The sequence below is a fragment of the Ovis aries genome, chromosome 3 (genome assembly GCF_016772045.2).
Source record: "Ovis aries strain OAR_USU_Benz2616 breed Rambouillet chromosome 3, ARS-UI_Ramb_v3.0, whole genome shotgun sequence".
NCBI lineage: Eukaryota > Metazoa > Chordata > Mammalia > Artiodactyla > Bovidae > Ovis > Ovis aries.
In genome coordinates, this window is record NC_056056.1 from 152,631,412 (window position 1) to 152,647,470 (window position 16,059).

General features: G+C 36.1%; 1 protein-coding gene across 1 annotated transcript in view; it reads right to left on the reverse strand.

Moving 5' to 3' along the window:
- Window positions 1-686: 686 nt before the first annotated feature.
- CAND1 (cullin associated and neddylation dissociated 1) overlaps window positions 687-16,059 on the reverse strand; it is a 44,147-nt gene continuing 28,774 nt past the window's right edge. Inside the window, exons 11-15 of the mRNA XM_004006488.6 lie at window positions 15,433-15,528; window positions 12,944-13,113; window positions 12,703-12,867; window positions 11,515-11,622; window positions 687-10,780 (exon numbers count right to left, since the gene is read on the reverse strand). Coding sequence (XP_004006537.1) covers window positions 10,556-10,780; window positions 11,515-11,622; window positions 12,703-12,867; window positions 12,944-13,113; window positions 15,433-15,528 — 764 coding nt within the window. The 3' untranslated portion in view covers window positions 687-10,555. The remainder of the gene's footprint in view (window positions 10,781-11,514; window positions 11,623-12,702; window positions 12,868-12,943; window positions 13,114-15,432; window positions 15,529-16,059) is intronic.

The window sequence follows — 16,059 nt, forward strand, 5'->3', positions numbered from 1 at the left end:
CAATCCTTCCCAGCATCAGGGTCTTTTTAAATTAGTCAGTTCTTCACATCAGGTGGTCAAAGTGCAGGAGACGTGGGTATAAACCCTGGTTGGGAAAATGAGATTCCACATGCCACAGGGCAACTGAGCCCATGTGCTCTAGAGCTCACGCTCTGCACACTGCAACTAAAGGCGGCTGCCACGAGACGCTCCTTCACAACTAGAGAGAGACCCAGTGCAGCCAAAAAATAAAATTAGTTTATGCTGACAGTTTCTAATACTGAGGCATCCTAATATTTTCAAAAGTGGCTAAAAAGTTTCTCTCAATGTACGTTTTAGAACATCCCTCTCCCTCTTTAGAAAAAGCCCAATCAATCATCAAAAATAGCATAAGAAAAGAGTGGACTATTAAGCTCCTATAGTCAGTCATTCATGATTTAACATATTTATCCATATACATTTGAGTGCTTACTGTGTTTCATCTTCTTTATGTATGTTAACCTTCTTAACAATTCTTTGAGGCTGGTACATATCCATTTTACAGAAGGGAGAACAAAGATGTTAAGAAGTTGCCCAAAGTCCCACAACTAAGGGATGGGATGGTCAGATGTGAACCCAAGTTGAGAGCCTAAACTCTTTAACATCTATTTTAAAATGTTTCTCATTAAAATATTAGAGAAGATAAAAAAATAACAGAAGCTCCAAGATGGCAGACCAACTTAATGTGCTATTTATTGTCTCCAAATTCTACTGAAATGACAGTAAACATCTGTGAATGAAAATAAATCCAAAATAATATATAGAGCAGAAGGGAAGGCCCACGTAGCTCAAAAATTCCGAAAAATTCCTAGAAGACAAGAAGCAAGGAGGCATTAGAAAAGTTACAAACCAGAAAAGCAGGGATCCTTTCCGTCCAGTCAAGCTCTACAAAGGACTTGAACCTGTGAGACATTGGGTACAGAGTGGGACAAGGTTGTTGGCAGTACTGTTTTACATAAAGGGCTGTCTATGAACAATTAGCCCACTCAGCTCTTCCCACCCATCCTCCCCCACTCAGCAATGTTTGCACAATGTTAAAAGAGAAGTGCTTTCTAAAGAAATTTGGACTATATTACATGCACAAAAGGGAAAACAAGCTCTAAAGTTGGGAACTGGCCCCTTGATTATGTCCTTGTCAACTGGCATCATGGGAGGTTTCTGGAGTCCTTGACTCAGCCTACAGGATAGCAGTCAACTTCATAAAGGAAGGGCTTCCCTGGTGGCTCAGTGGTAAAGAATTCACCTGCTAATGCAGGAGACACAGGTTCAATCCCTGGTCTGGGAAGAATCCCTGGAGAAGGAAATGGCAACCCACTTCAGTATTCTTGCCTGGGAAATCCCATGGACAGAGAGACCTGGCAGGCTACAATCCATGGGATTGCAGAGCTGGACACAACTTAGTGACTGACAACGTATAAAATGAAGAAAAAGCAAGATATCCAGGCAAAAGGTATAGCTTGAGCAGCGGTATAAAGGTTAGGAGCAGCATGGTGGCTGAGAGAAATATTTCACCCTTGCCTGAGGATAAAGGCCAATCTTACGTGTGACAGATGCTGAGGCTAAAGGGGCTGACAGTATCCAGATCTAGAACTTGTACTTGCCCTACAGGCCAAAAAGGAGTCACTGAAGGATATAGCCTAAGACTATGAATGGTCAAGACCATGGTCTTAGCAGTTGAGCGGCCTTGGGAATGAATGCTCTCTGGGTATGCTAAGGCAGTGGGTCCCAAAATGTGGTCTGAGAAGGCAACAGGACTGCAAACGTAAAGGACAAAAAATAAAAAATAAAAAAGCAAATTATTGGGCCCCACTGCAACCTATGGAACCAGACTCTCTGGAGGGCCCAGCAATCCATTTTAACAAGTCCTCGTGGTTACTGTGATGCACTCACTTGAAAACAACTCTTCCAAGGTAAAATACCTCTTATCTCAAGACATTCCATCTCTTCCAAGAACCCTTCCTGCTCCATGTAGAATGGATCACATCCTCCATTGTTACCAATATAATTCTTATAGAGTAGAATTCTGTGGTGTTTATTATGTCAGTTTTCTCCTGGTAACCAGCACTTCTTTATGTCAAGTATGTTCTCTCACCTGCCTTTACAGGCCTGGCAGGACCTAGCTAAGTTCTTAAGAAATTAGTTTCCTGAGTGAAACAAAATACCAATTAAGAAGCGTCTGCAGTCATCCAATCAACAGATGAGGAAATGAGGTCTTGAACACACAGTACTGGGGATGGACCTGAGAAATATTTAGCAAATCAAATTAGCAGAAGTTAGTAAGAGTTAACAATTATATAACACTAACTAGGTACCAGACAGTTTTAAGTACTTTACAAGAATTCCTATTTAAACCAATAAGGTAGCTACTTTTAGATGAAGAAATTGAGGCTAAGTAATTTACCAAAGTCAAATAGCTACCATTGAGCCAAGATTAAAAGCCAGATGTCTGGCAGCATCTTTATATTCTTTGTTATTTACCACTTTTTGCCTCCAAACTTGTGTTAAGATTTCCAGCTTGAGTGGTTGGATAAATGGGTTGCCAACAGCAGAGAGAGAAAGACAGGGAAACCAGGGGAAGATGCGGAGTTCAGGTTTAGCTATCCTGTGTTTGAGATACCTGTATGGGGTTGTCCAGTAAGTGATTTGATATAAGTCTGAAATACAGGACTAAGGTCTACAGATTTAGAAATCAACATGTAAACCATGAGAAATGGATGAGATGATCCAGGCAGGATTATATATAATGAGAAGACGTGAACTGAAGGGCCTAGTGAATAATGTTTTAGCAAAAGTAAGATACAGTGGCCTCGTAGGTATTTGGAAGCCTCCAGAAGATGATAACATCCTAGAAGCCAAGGCAACAGTTAGTCAGTCTCATGGAGGGAGTGATCAACAATACTGATATCAATTTGAGTTCAGGTAAGAAAAAGACTGAAGGCCATTTTGGCATCTAAGACTTCACTGTAATTGGTTTGTAATGATCACCTATAGAGGGATGAGAGCCAGAGTAAAGTGAAAACACAAAAAAATCAGGAAAGCATATCTAGTTCTCTACAGAGATGGTATCTTGTAGAAGATACAATAAAAAACATTTAAGTCTTTTTAGATGAGATTTCAGGGTATTTTTGAGGGTCCAGCAGATGGAACTAGTGTTAGTGGTACTGAAGATAAAGGGAAGAGGAGGAGGACTGATTTAACCAAAACCTGGGACAGGCTGAGGGCTTCCCTTGTGGCTCATCAGGCAAAGAATCTGCCTGCAATGCGGGAGACCTGGGTTTCATCTCTAGGTTGGGAAGATCACCTGGAAAAGGGAAAGGCTACCCACTCCAGTATTCTAGCCTGGAGAATTTCATGGACTGTATAGTCCATGGGGTCGCAAACAGACAAAACTGAGTGACTTTCACTTACTTTTCTTTCTTCTAGGACAGGCTGGAGGAAGGTAGACTCTGGGAGGACAACCAACTCAACCTCTGAGATGAGGATGTAAAGATGGCAATGGATATGAGATTCTCAGGTTGGAAGGACTAGAAAATGGCCTTAATTTTATTGACAAAATGATGTTAATGGTAATCCACTGGGTATGGAGACAGGGTTAAGTGTAATACTTAAAGATATACGGAATGGGAGAGGGGGCATCCCTAGATGCAACAGATGGACAAGTATTTTATGAATAAATCATTTACAAAACCCAGGAGATCCAGATTAGGTAAACAAAAGGCTAAAAGAAACAGAAAATGGTGGGAAATACAGATTACAGGACTCTGAGGTCAAAAGTCAATTTAGAGCAAGTGAAGGCAGACCTTGATGAACAGGAGATTGCAGTTAAGAGTAAGATAGAGTTTAACTTCAAACAGCTCTGGATGAAAATATCTAAGCTTGTAGCCTTAAGAGTGGTAGCAGAGATAAAGGTTGATCAAAACCAAAAACAATATTGAATGGTACCTACATAATTAATTTCAGAAAACATAAAAATTGCTGGCACTTTTAGGAGACTGCTGTTTCTGTATACAACTTGCAATGTGAAGATTTAAAAAAAAAAAAAAAAAAAAGCTTGAGGTAGATGATCCATTTCCTATGGGCCTGGGAGCCACAGCCGGTAACAAAAGTTGTCACTCCGGAAGGTGTGAAGATGGTTGTAGAAGATATGGAAAAGATGGAGAGGACCCAGTGAGTGGAGAAAGCGCTTAGAAGCAACTGAGTGGCGGGGTGATTGAAAACACTTGTAAGAATAGGTAGGAACATCTAATTGTGAGTTGTTTACCATGACCTAACTCTTCTGCCCACATTTTGCCTATCAAAAAAGGGCCCTCCACAGCTCAACAGAGCTGACTATTCTCACCAATGCCTCATGAATAAGTATTTAGCTGTTAGATATGACCTTATGACTTCTTGCCCATGGGAAAGCACTAGGTGACAGAAATGACTCACTTCTCTCTTTGCCTCTGCCACAGCAACTCACATTCCCAGTGGCAGCCTGATTATCCAGGGTCCCCATGAGGTGCTAACCCTGTGCTATCCAGAATACTACACAGAATAATTATGTATTCTACCACCTATTTTGGGGACTATTTGTATTGCAGCATAATATAACTAACTGTGCTTATTCCCAGCAACCAATCAACTGTTGTCCTGTCAATTTTATTTCAAACACCCTGAGTGCCCCTCCATATTTACACTGGTTCAGCACAACATTCCCTTTCATACAGTTTATTCTATTAATGTATTAACTCATCAACAAATGTCTTATGTTCCTTCCAATCCATTCTCTAAAGTGCACCTAAGTATTTCTAGGTTTGCCATCACCTCACCCCTGAAATTAAATCCAAAATGTTTACAAAGCCGTCTATAAAATCTGCCCATCCTAGCCTCTAAACTCATATTCCACACTACAGCCATATTCAGCTTCTAAAACCTCGTCTCTATGCTTTTGCTAATTCTGTTCTCACTACATGGAGTACACGACTTCCTTGGCTTGGGTTTGTCCTCAACCCGAGACCAGGAACCTATGCCACAATCATACACATACATATGTTTTCCCCGTACTGTCTCCAGTGGCAAGCACTGGAGAGTATTAGTACCAAGGCAAAGGAGGGGAAAAGGTAATTAATTTTGATCCTCTTAGAAGGATGAAGGCATGATAGTAAGTTTTACATAAATCTTGAACACTGTGAGCAGGGGCTATAGCAGTACAGACCAGCAGTGGGGCGTCTCATCTGGGTACATACATGGTCCTCTGCGAATGCAACTGATGCTGAAACAAATTTCTACATCTTTTAAATGCAGGTTTTAAAGACTGAATTTTCAAGGTTCCAAAATGAGCGTTCTGAACTTACTAAAACTGTTGACCAATCAGCCTCACGAATACTTCAAAAAACATCATGTAAAAGGAAATTAACTTTTATTTTTGTTTATGCCAATTCTGCTAAGAGGGACTAAAATGGTTCAGAAATTTCAAAGACTCACTCAATGATCTTGTTTCAAAGAACAAGCAATCTGATTTGTGATAGTTTCTCTGCCACTTGCCTCCCACCAACCAGTCTTTATTCACAAGGATTTTATTGTCTGCAAACATCAACTAATCCTAGAAAAATAGAAAAATGTGCCAGTCAGGTTTATTTTCAAAGTTCAAATATATAATTTTGAAATTATACTCCCCCAAAATCACTATTTGGCATGTCTTTAAATATTACAGCTAAACAGGAAATTACCTATACTGGAAAGCAAGTCTTTGTTCATTATATTTACTTTCTTGAACTAGAATGTTTTCTTGAAGAGAATATAAATGAGTAATTCTGAAACTCCAACTTTTAAGAACCCAAGTAAAGTGTACTACTTGCCCTTTTATATAGTACATCAACTGCAAAGCACTCACTGCCTCACATCACCTGGTACAGTAGAAGCCCCTTTTATACTCCTATTTCTTTCAGCATGAGGAAGCACTTTACAGCCAGGAAAAAAAAAAAAAAAAAGCCAGTATATTAAGTGGTTTAATAAAGACCATCCATTTAAATCAGAGGAGGTAGTAATATAGAATAGAAACATTTTCACTAGATCATGATAGTTCTAATTAATTTAGTGGAAGAAAATATTGAAAACAGTACAGTATACTTAAATTTAGTTAGGAAGATGAACTGATACCAAGAATGAAAACTTCTGTGTGTACAGAATCTCAGTTGGTTATAGCTCACAAGAGAAAGCTCTCGATAATAGTGGTTCTTAACTGGGGCAATTTTGCACTCTCCCCCTCTTTCCCTACTCCCGTGGGGACATTTGGCAAATTCTGGAAACAATTTTGGTTGTCACAACTGAGAGTTGTTGATGGTACTACGGGTATCTAAGTGCGTAGAGCTCAGGGATGTTGTTATTTTACAATGCACAGGGCAGCCCCCATGACACAGAATTATTCGGTCCAAAATGTCAGTGCTAGGCTGAGAAATCCTGATCTTAAAAGAACATGCATTTTTCTACAGAAGTCTAAACTGATTTCTAGAATAAGAAACTAAGAGTTTATTTCTAGACCTTTTAGGAATGCCTAATTTAGTTCATGGATGGTAAGGATTCCAAGTAAAGTACACATTTGGTTTCTTAACAATAATGCATTAGGGTTACAGTAAGATACCATCACACACATTTAGCTGCCCTGACCTAAGTAAGCAGTTGGGTTTATATTAAAAGTGAAATGTCTATGAAACAAGTAAAATAGCTTTTCAAAGTAACAGGATTATTACAGACTATTAAATCATGAGGTCATCATGGTATCATACATTAACCAGTTCCATAATATAATTCTTCAGAATTTCCCTGTGAGAGAGCATTCTAGAATAAAATCAATGTGCATCAGCCACTAAGTTACTGATAATGGTTAAATACACTAATTCCAACACATTCTAATTTAGAAAGAAATTTCAGATAGCCTTTTCTCATCTAAGACTTAAGTGAAACAATTCAATTTGCCAAAGTAATCACTAATAATCATTTAAGATCAGAACTAAAAAGTACAAAGAGGTCAGGGTATCCACACTTCCTCCACTAAAAAGCATTCTGACACATTAACATTTCAGTCTAACAAAGTAAAATTATCTGCAATACTCCCATTCGTTTTAACTGAAGTTGATTTTTGTGAAAAATTCCATTTTCAATTAAGAGCTAACTTTGAAAGTTATAAACAGCAAAAATATATTGCTGATAACTCTTGACTAAATTACAGGTGTTCACAAAATCTTATTTTTCTAGTACTAATAGGAAAATCAGCAACTTACTGTACTATGAAGGGAAAATAAGTAATTTCAATGTGCATCTTTCTTAAGAAAATGACCACATATGGTCAACTTTTGCTAGCTTGCCACATGATTACTTCCAATGTGTTCCATTTTGTAGCCAAAGGTATCAGGAGTTTTACTTAACTAGAAAAAAAAAAAATCCATTAAAACCAGAATATCCTCTTCCCAAACAGCAAAATGGAACTGTTGTTACTACTGTCCGTTTTCCATTTCACAAAGGATAAATTAAAATTTCAAAAACACGTGTGACTCTGGAGTGGCAGTAATTTAAAAATTAGGATTTAATTTAAGAGCTAGAATCAACATCTCCTGAAATTTTAAAGCTCTTTAATATAAAAATATTTACTAAGTATACTATATCTAGAGACTGGCAGTTAATTTTTACAATGTAAGTTTTTGGTAGAATTTTTTACCTGGGCAGAAAATGTTACTTCAACTTTTAAAAAATTGTCACGCATTACTATATTACTTTGTCATGTGGTTTAAATACACCTTAAAAGGATTACTAATTAACTGAATTTTCTGAGGATCATGTGTATTTCATTAAACTTCAACATGCCTATCTATATAATCATATTCATATATCTGAAATTGAGTTAGATATAAAAGGTATCAGAATATGCCTTTAAAACTGGTTAGATATGCCCATGTTATTTATCATTTACCCAACAAAAGTGCAAAAACAAAAAAGTGGCCTGGTTATTTATGGTTATATAAAAACTATGTAAATATCAAACATTTGTTGAAGTCTCCATACTCCAATTTGTGAAGCATTCTGAATGGTTAAGCAACTTTAGATATCATTATGACCACATTTTGAAAATTATCATGCAGTGCTACTGACTTTAAATTTTTAGGTTGCACTTTGCCATACCAAATTTCCTTTCTGCCTTAGTTTCATACTGTAACAACTTAAAAACAACCCATATTGAGCTGTCTTTAAAAGAACTTGGCTAAATCTAAACAATTTAAATGTCCTCATCAGTGAACAGCTGTTTTATTCTCCTGAGGAACCATCATGTGCAGAACTGCTAAGCAGAACTTCCTAATAATTAAAAGACCAGTGAGCAGTAGGAGTGACAGACTGTGACTGAACCGCACACCTTCCATTCCAGTACCAGGACATCACCACGAGAAGTATGAACTTGATCAGTATGACTCAGCATTTAAAATTTGAGTATTCTTCTTTTACTAATTTTGTTATATATGTGAATATATACATTATAATATATATATCATATATATAAACACAAATCATATCAACTACTAGAAAAGAGCAGAACCTCTTTTGTTAAAAGAGAATTTCAGCTACATTAGAAAAATGAGCCATTTTTCGAGACTCAAAAAACAAAAAACTACAAGCATTTTAGAAGTTAAAAAAAACTGAAGGTGTGAAATCCAATATGTGAGAAGAGTTTGGATTTAACTTCAATTAACTAAGACATTCACACAACATATGCATATCAGTCTCCTACTTGGTCCTAGAGCCTACAGTATTGTAATTTATTGTGAAACCGTGAAACCAAATACTTAAAATATATCCACAACATCTGTACCACGGTAATGCATAGTACATAATATACTAACAGCTTGAAATAAATTTCTATTACAGTTTTTTGCAAATTATAGTATGATTATCACCTGCCACACACTCTGAAACAGCACCAACTTTATGTAACGTTTCATGTCCACATACTAATCAAAATCCTTACTGGTAATGAAGTCTTATGCACGATCATCTGAATACTTGAAGTTAAGCTGTTCGTCTATAACCGCAGTATGTTATAATTAAAATCACCTCATATTTGCATGTTAAAGCAGGTAAGTCAAACAGCAGGAAAAATATTTCCAATTCACAGTTTCAAAAATAAAGGGTGCAGTTTTCAAATATCTGAATGCTTAAAACTTGTCACTCAATTTAACAACTGCCTCCTTCAATACATGTAAACTATGTTTGCACAGCATTAGGAGATGTCTTTTATTTCAGAAGTTAGTTCTTACTGTTACAGGAGCACCACAAATTTGAAGGAATAGGCTACAGTGTGAAAGGAGCTCACTGAAGGATATGTTAAATAAAATTTTAACTACAGTATAAGGTACTGCAAAGCTTTGCTTCCCCCCAAGCACAGACCCTTTCATCAGGAGTAGTCAACACTTACCAAATACAATATGTAAATTAGCTCTAGAAGAAAGGGGGGAAAAAATCTAACTCAACTAAAAGAAAATACTATTAGCTAACCAACCTGTGACAGCCAGCTTCAGAATTTTCCAAAAAATAAAATTCACAAGCACACAGTTATTAGAATCATTCGATATGGAATGTAGAGGTCCAAAGGAAATCAAAGAAAAATCTGGCTACAAATTTCTAAGGGGAAACGCACACACACAAATGGGTAACCGGGAAAAACTGAGTACTTAAATATTCAAATTTAAATTTATAATAGAAAAAGTGGCAAATTGTTGACTTGATTTGCTGAAAACACCTGCAAATTCACACTGGAATTAAGAAAACCAAAGTTTCAAAAATTTACTCCCCTCTCTCTCCAGATATGTGTTTTCTGTGCAAAAATAAATATCTGAAAATTGCACTAATACAATAATACTTATTTTAACTTTTGTATTATGAATAATCTGCACATGCTGCTTTACAGACAATACATATTTGCAAACTTGCTCATGCAAAATTAGTGTGCGCAACAGGGATATTGTTAATCCCCATACTTAAAAAATGATACCCTACTGTCTCTCAAACTGCCAACCCCTCTGAAATGTAACAAGTCTTACACAGATAATTCTTGTCTGCCAGCTAAAAAATCAATTTATGTTGCTGAAACAAAGTTACACAAGAAAAAGAAACATGGTTTTTGTCTTGCAGAATTTTTGATTTTTAAATAAGAGAAAATTTATAAAAGAAAGAAATTCATGGTCACAAAATTTTAACATTTTAATCCTAAACATTACAGGGTAAATATACTGGACCCTATCTCCATCAATCCTAACGTTTAGTTGTCATTTTAAATGTTGCCCTAACCACTAGAACATCAGTGGTTTTACAACCTCTGGATTATGGAAATACATATTTCTGAAATAAATGCTACAAAAACAACAATGGAAGAAAGTCAAACTGTCTCCATGAAGGGAAAAAAAAGTGGAACATTGTGAAGCTTTTAAATACTTCTCTTTTCATGTCTTATGATTAACCTGCCAAATCAGTGCATCATATGGTCAATATAATGGTCCCCAGGTTGAACAAATATCTAACTAGTGTCCATTGATTCCAAGTTAGTGGATGATGAATCTTTTTGGATACTTTCAAAGATGGCTGCCAGCTCAGGGTTAGAACTGATCTGTGACTGGAATTCACTCATCAGTGGACTCTTCTCTGCTTCTGGAATGGTTAGCAGTGCTGCCACTGCTCTCATGGCAGATCGCTTTAGTTCATCTTGCTTTTCAAACTCCTGCTTTACTGAGTTTGCTTTTACCTGGAACATTGAGTAAATTTATATTACATGCTATAAAAGGCAGTTCTTATACCAACAAAATCTAAGCACATAAAAATAAAGCAAAGCTACTCCTGAACAGATCCACAAGACACATTATTCTTCAAGCAGAGGTGTTTTGAAACTTTTTTAGCAATAGCTGTCTCCTTTTAAGGGAATATTTTATACAAAGCCCTTTATAAAAACCAGAGTGGGATCTGCTTAGCAAGTCCTACTTTGTCCTCCATCAAACTACTGTTTGATGTTACCATATTTGTTCATTATTCTTCAAACATGTCATGTACTGAAATCTCTGTGCCTTAATTCATATAATCATTTTTGTATGAAAAGTCTTGCTTCACTTTCTGAACTTAAAAATAATCCTGATTTTTTTCAAGGTCCATTTTAAATACTGTCATGTGCATATATGAAGCCTTCTATGACTCCCACCCCCATTTGCCGCCTCCAACAGAATTAAACATTTTCTCCTCTTTTGTGGACCTATCACTTTACCCATATCAGTACTTTAAAAACGTGTCACACTGTTACAACAAACTTTTAAGAATAGCATTTAACAGTGGTAAGCTTTCTAAATCATCCACATTTAATAAGTTAATTTTTGAAGCCAACTACTACACAGGATGCCAGCACAGTTAAATTTGGAAAACCACAGTACAGAATCAACTGAGAATCCTGAACATACCAAGTCTGGCCTAAATCAACAATATCAATATTACCTTAGTTGTACACGTGGCACGTAATGGCTCGACAAGTCGGTCCAACCTCTGCAGTACCGCACTTGGACAAAGCGTAGAGAGTCTCACCAACATTAAAAATGTAAGCATCTATTACGAATAAAAAAGACAAAATTTAGATTCTGAATTTATTTTCTAAAGACAAATCTCAAATTCTGACAAAGTTTTTAAAAGAAAATGACTAGCCTGTGCCACAAAGTTTCATTTTTATGTAGTCTGCCATTTGGAATCACACAGAGTTCAAATCTAAGAAATTTTAGCTACAAGTACTAAAGTTATCTATCATATGGTCTGAGAGTACAGAACTAGAAAAGTGATTCTCAATCTTGACTGCACATGAGCTAGAGCTGGGGAGCTTTCCAATTTACTTTTTTTGTTTTTTTTTACTTCACTCATTGGGATAGGGTCATAAACTGTTTTTCAAAAAGTTCATGTGGACCAAATGGAAAAAATCAGTGAGTGAGAAAATAACTAGAAGAAAGCTTTATAACAAGCTTCTACTGTCTTAGATTTTTCTAAACAACAAACAAAAAAAAAACAAAACCAAAGAGCCTACTTATTCAGATTAATCCATTAAAGTCCAATAACTGATAGTCTTTTATCTTAAGACTATAAATTGTAGAAGGATTCTATTCTTTCAGGGCTCTTTTCACTGAATTCTGGGAGAATCAGGTTATTCCATATTACATTATGGAAACATCAAAGTAAGAGTTCTGATAGTATGGCCGAATTACTGCTCAACTACCACTTTTGCCCTGCTTGACCAAAGGCCCTGAGTAAAAGATTTTTCAAATCACCCTTTTATAGTTCACATTTTAAATAGGAAGATAAAAAGGAGCTATAAGCAAAGTTCATGCTCTAAGCCTACGAGGCGGTATAATTTCTCTGTGGTTGCGTCTACAGATAGCTTTGTGTATAACACCCTTTAACAACACTCTGATTCTGACTTCCTCCGCCAATGAAAAGGTTTCTGGATTTTCCTATATGTCAACTGATGTTATTACACTGCACTGCTACTTTGTTTGCATATTAGAGAGTTTCTAACACAATAAAATCATGACAAGTAAACCAATCATTCTCACTGAATAACAAGCATAAATTACAAAGGTGAAAGTCACTAGCAAAAAGTATTCTTCTAAAACATTTTATCAACAGGCACAAACATCTCACCTTAATGTCATAATGGTCCTTTAAACCATCTTCAACATGATTAAGAAATTCAAAGATATCAAGTCTATCCAGACAACTATCTAGAAGCGTGTACATACACTCAAAAGCTGCCTTTCTAATATCCAGGCCGTCATCAACTGTATGCTTAAATGGACCCATTTCTACCTGTTGAAATACAAAGATATATAAATATTCTACAAAGTAAAAGACAAGCTTAGGTAAACAGTGTAATCTAACGTACCTCTCTTATAAGCTCCTTTCTAACTTTTGTTTCATTATAAAGATGTGGAAGAACAGTATCCAGAAGATCCCTTATTAATGATGGCTTATTATGTGCTGCTGAGTTGAATGTGACCAAAGCTACTCTTCTTACATTTAAATCTGGGTCTTCTAATGTTTTTAGGAAATCACCTGAAGAAGTCAAAGAGAAGCAACATAGTTATATGGCAAGCTTAAAATTAAATACGCATTATACTGTTATTTTACTAGTGTTGGTATTACTATTTCTTCAACGTGGATCATGAAATATGATGAAATACTAAGTGAACTATATAATTTCTTTTGACAAGTTAAACCATCATGTCTGAATCTGAGTGCATTTAATTGATAAACCTATTCTCAGAACCTTTAAACACAGGAGTGAGGGCCCCTAAAGCTCCCAATTACTTTTATAGATAGTTGATAAAAAAGGTGGGTGGCAAAGAGAAGTGATGGAGTCAGTAACCACAAGAACTAGTAACGTGAATGACTCTCCTTAAAGTTCAAAATTAGTATCCACACTAAAAATACCACCAACAGAGGTGGGATCTTTTTTCATTCCAAAAGTACTTGTTGAGCATTTACGGCATAAGGCATTGGGGTACAGCTGTGGGCAAGTCAAATTTATGCTCATATGAAGTTTACATTACATGTATGCTATAGTTTACATCCCAAAGGTGAAATCTTAAAACCTGAGTTCAAAACATAAACAAGGGTGGGGACAGATCCACTGCTGGAATACTGTTAACAAGTAAACAGCTTATCAGATGACAGAGAAATGTGCCTCCAAAAGCTAATTTTTATCTTTAACAAAAAATGTATAAATTGACAAGAGGTCTAAGAGTAGAAAAGAAGGAAACTGAAGCCTAATATAAGACAAAAATCTAGAGAAAGTGCCCAGCCACTCTAAACACAGATGTAAGTGTGACTGTTCTTACACATGGAGGAAAGAATATAGTGCGCAGATCTTTGGAGTTACACAGACGGTGATCCAAACTGCTTCACTTGTCAACTGTAAGACTGACTTCTAGCAATTTATCACAGGCAAGAGCCTCAGTTTCCCAGTTTATAAAATGAGAATTATAAGCTTTTAGGGCCACAGAACAGAATAAATAGCATGTACATTACTGAACAGTGTCTGGTACATGTATTCATTCACAGCTATTCATCAATACGATGATAAGCAATCTTTTAGAATACATGGTGGGGAAAAGGTGCCAGAAAATGTATCAAAACAGCAATCTGATAAAATGGGAGATGAAAAAAATGCTTCAAACATCATAGACTGAGTAACCTCAAGACTGACCACCCAGGAAAGTTCTGACTACAAAAAAGGTTAAGAGATAGCTTGTGTTCAAAAAGAATTTAAAGCTCCTCAGCTCTATCTGTTTAGAATTACTATGATGGTAAATTGCTTTTAAGTAAAGCTCCTGAAGTACTGCTATCATTATGGACAAATGGTGACACAATCTAGGATCAGTGGTCCCCAACAACTTGGTCTAGGAATTTCAATCTTAAATAACCAGAATGATCATCATCTAACTGAGTAACTATACCAGTGATGCACACTTGCTGACTGATGTCTCTAGAGATCTGGCACAGGTCTCTTCCTTTGTTGTATCTTGTACAATGCCAAAAATGAGAGTAAACAAAGAAAAAACAGGGGAGGAGAACAAAGGCAAGGATCTTCTGACAGAGACTTCCAATGAATTATCTCTACGTCTCAGCATTGTCATCCATTTATCCTCTATGTCCCTCTTACTCTGAACTAATAATCCCTTTGTGTAGTTCTTTTAGACTGTGTTTTTGCCCCTTCTGGTCCACTGCAGAATGGCATGAAGCTGCTAAGTTTCTATGCATACACCCCTCTATCCTTTCTGCTGATATTCCCATTCTTTTGTCAAGAAAACACCAAGAGTTTAGTTACTAAAGATTCTAGGTAAATTGATGATGAAAACAACATAGGAAGTTATAAAATCATGAAAAATAATAAAGAGATGACCTTTTGCTTTCTTGTGTATCTCCTCTTAGGCTGACAGGGCTAAATACCTCAAGAATTATCTTTTTTAGTCTTAAATTTCCACCTTAAACTTAAAAGCTTCCATAGAGCCCCTTGGGAGCTAGAGGGATATAAATAACAACAGAAAATTCGGCCATCACAACTCAAATGAGATTCATTTACAACTGGGAAGAACTTCAGACTGGTCAGATCATATAACATTTCCCTTTACCCATTAGTTTACTTTAGGTCATTCTCAAAACACTATTATCAAATGTGCAATTGACTTTAAAGACATCCTAGCATATTTACCTAATTTCAATTATTTGCAATTATGTTTTTAATGAAACAATTACCAGACCCTTAAAAGTATTTTAGTTCCTTGGAGATATATTTAGTTACTGAAATAATTCAGGTTTTGATAATTAACTACTAACTATTTAGGCAGTATTTTCATCTTCTTTTCCACTTACCTATGCAGTTCTTTAATAGTGGATCAATAGGTTGTGGATGATCAGAAATAGTAAACTTCACAGCTGTAACCACTGAGCTTCGGGCATATGATGAACCTAATTAAAAATAAATTTGAAGTCCACAGTTTTTAACCGCTAAAATCCATGGACACCTTTATCATTGTCAAACCACTTCAACTAACATCAGTGTCTGTAATTCCTTAAAATTCTCTGTGATCAAGAAGGGCATTTCTTCTTTCCCTCAGAATACTAATGGAGCAAAGTTTATTCATTTTGTGAAATATAATCTCACTAGATCTCAAAAGAAACAATTTCATCCAAGAAGGAGGCAGCCTGAGAAACCAGCAGTGAAGGATCTACCCCTCCTAAAAGGGAACTGGTTTAACCACATCAGCAGATAAGATTATCAAATTTTTTATTAAAAATGGAAGCAATTTCTAAGAATGAATGGCCATTTTTACCTTCTCCTTGGATAATAAGGGTTGACACTGGTAAATCTTAAAACTGTTCCCAGAATTTTTCATTTGAACTTAGTTCACCAATTTTAGTACTGTAATTAATACAAGCATAGTACTCTGGCTTTATTAATTCAAGAGACATCTATCTTTTCAACATTAAGACAAAAGA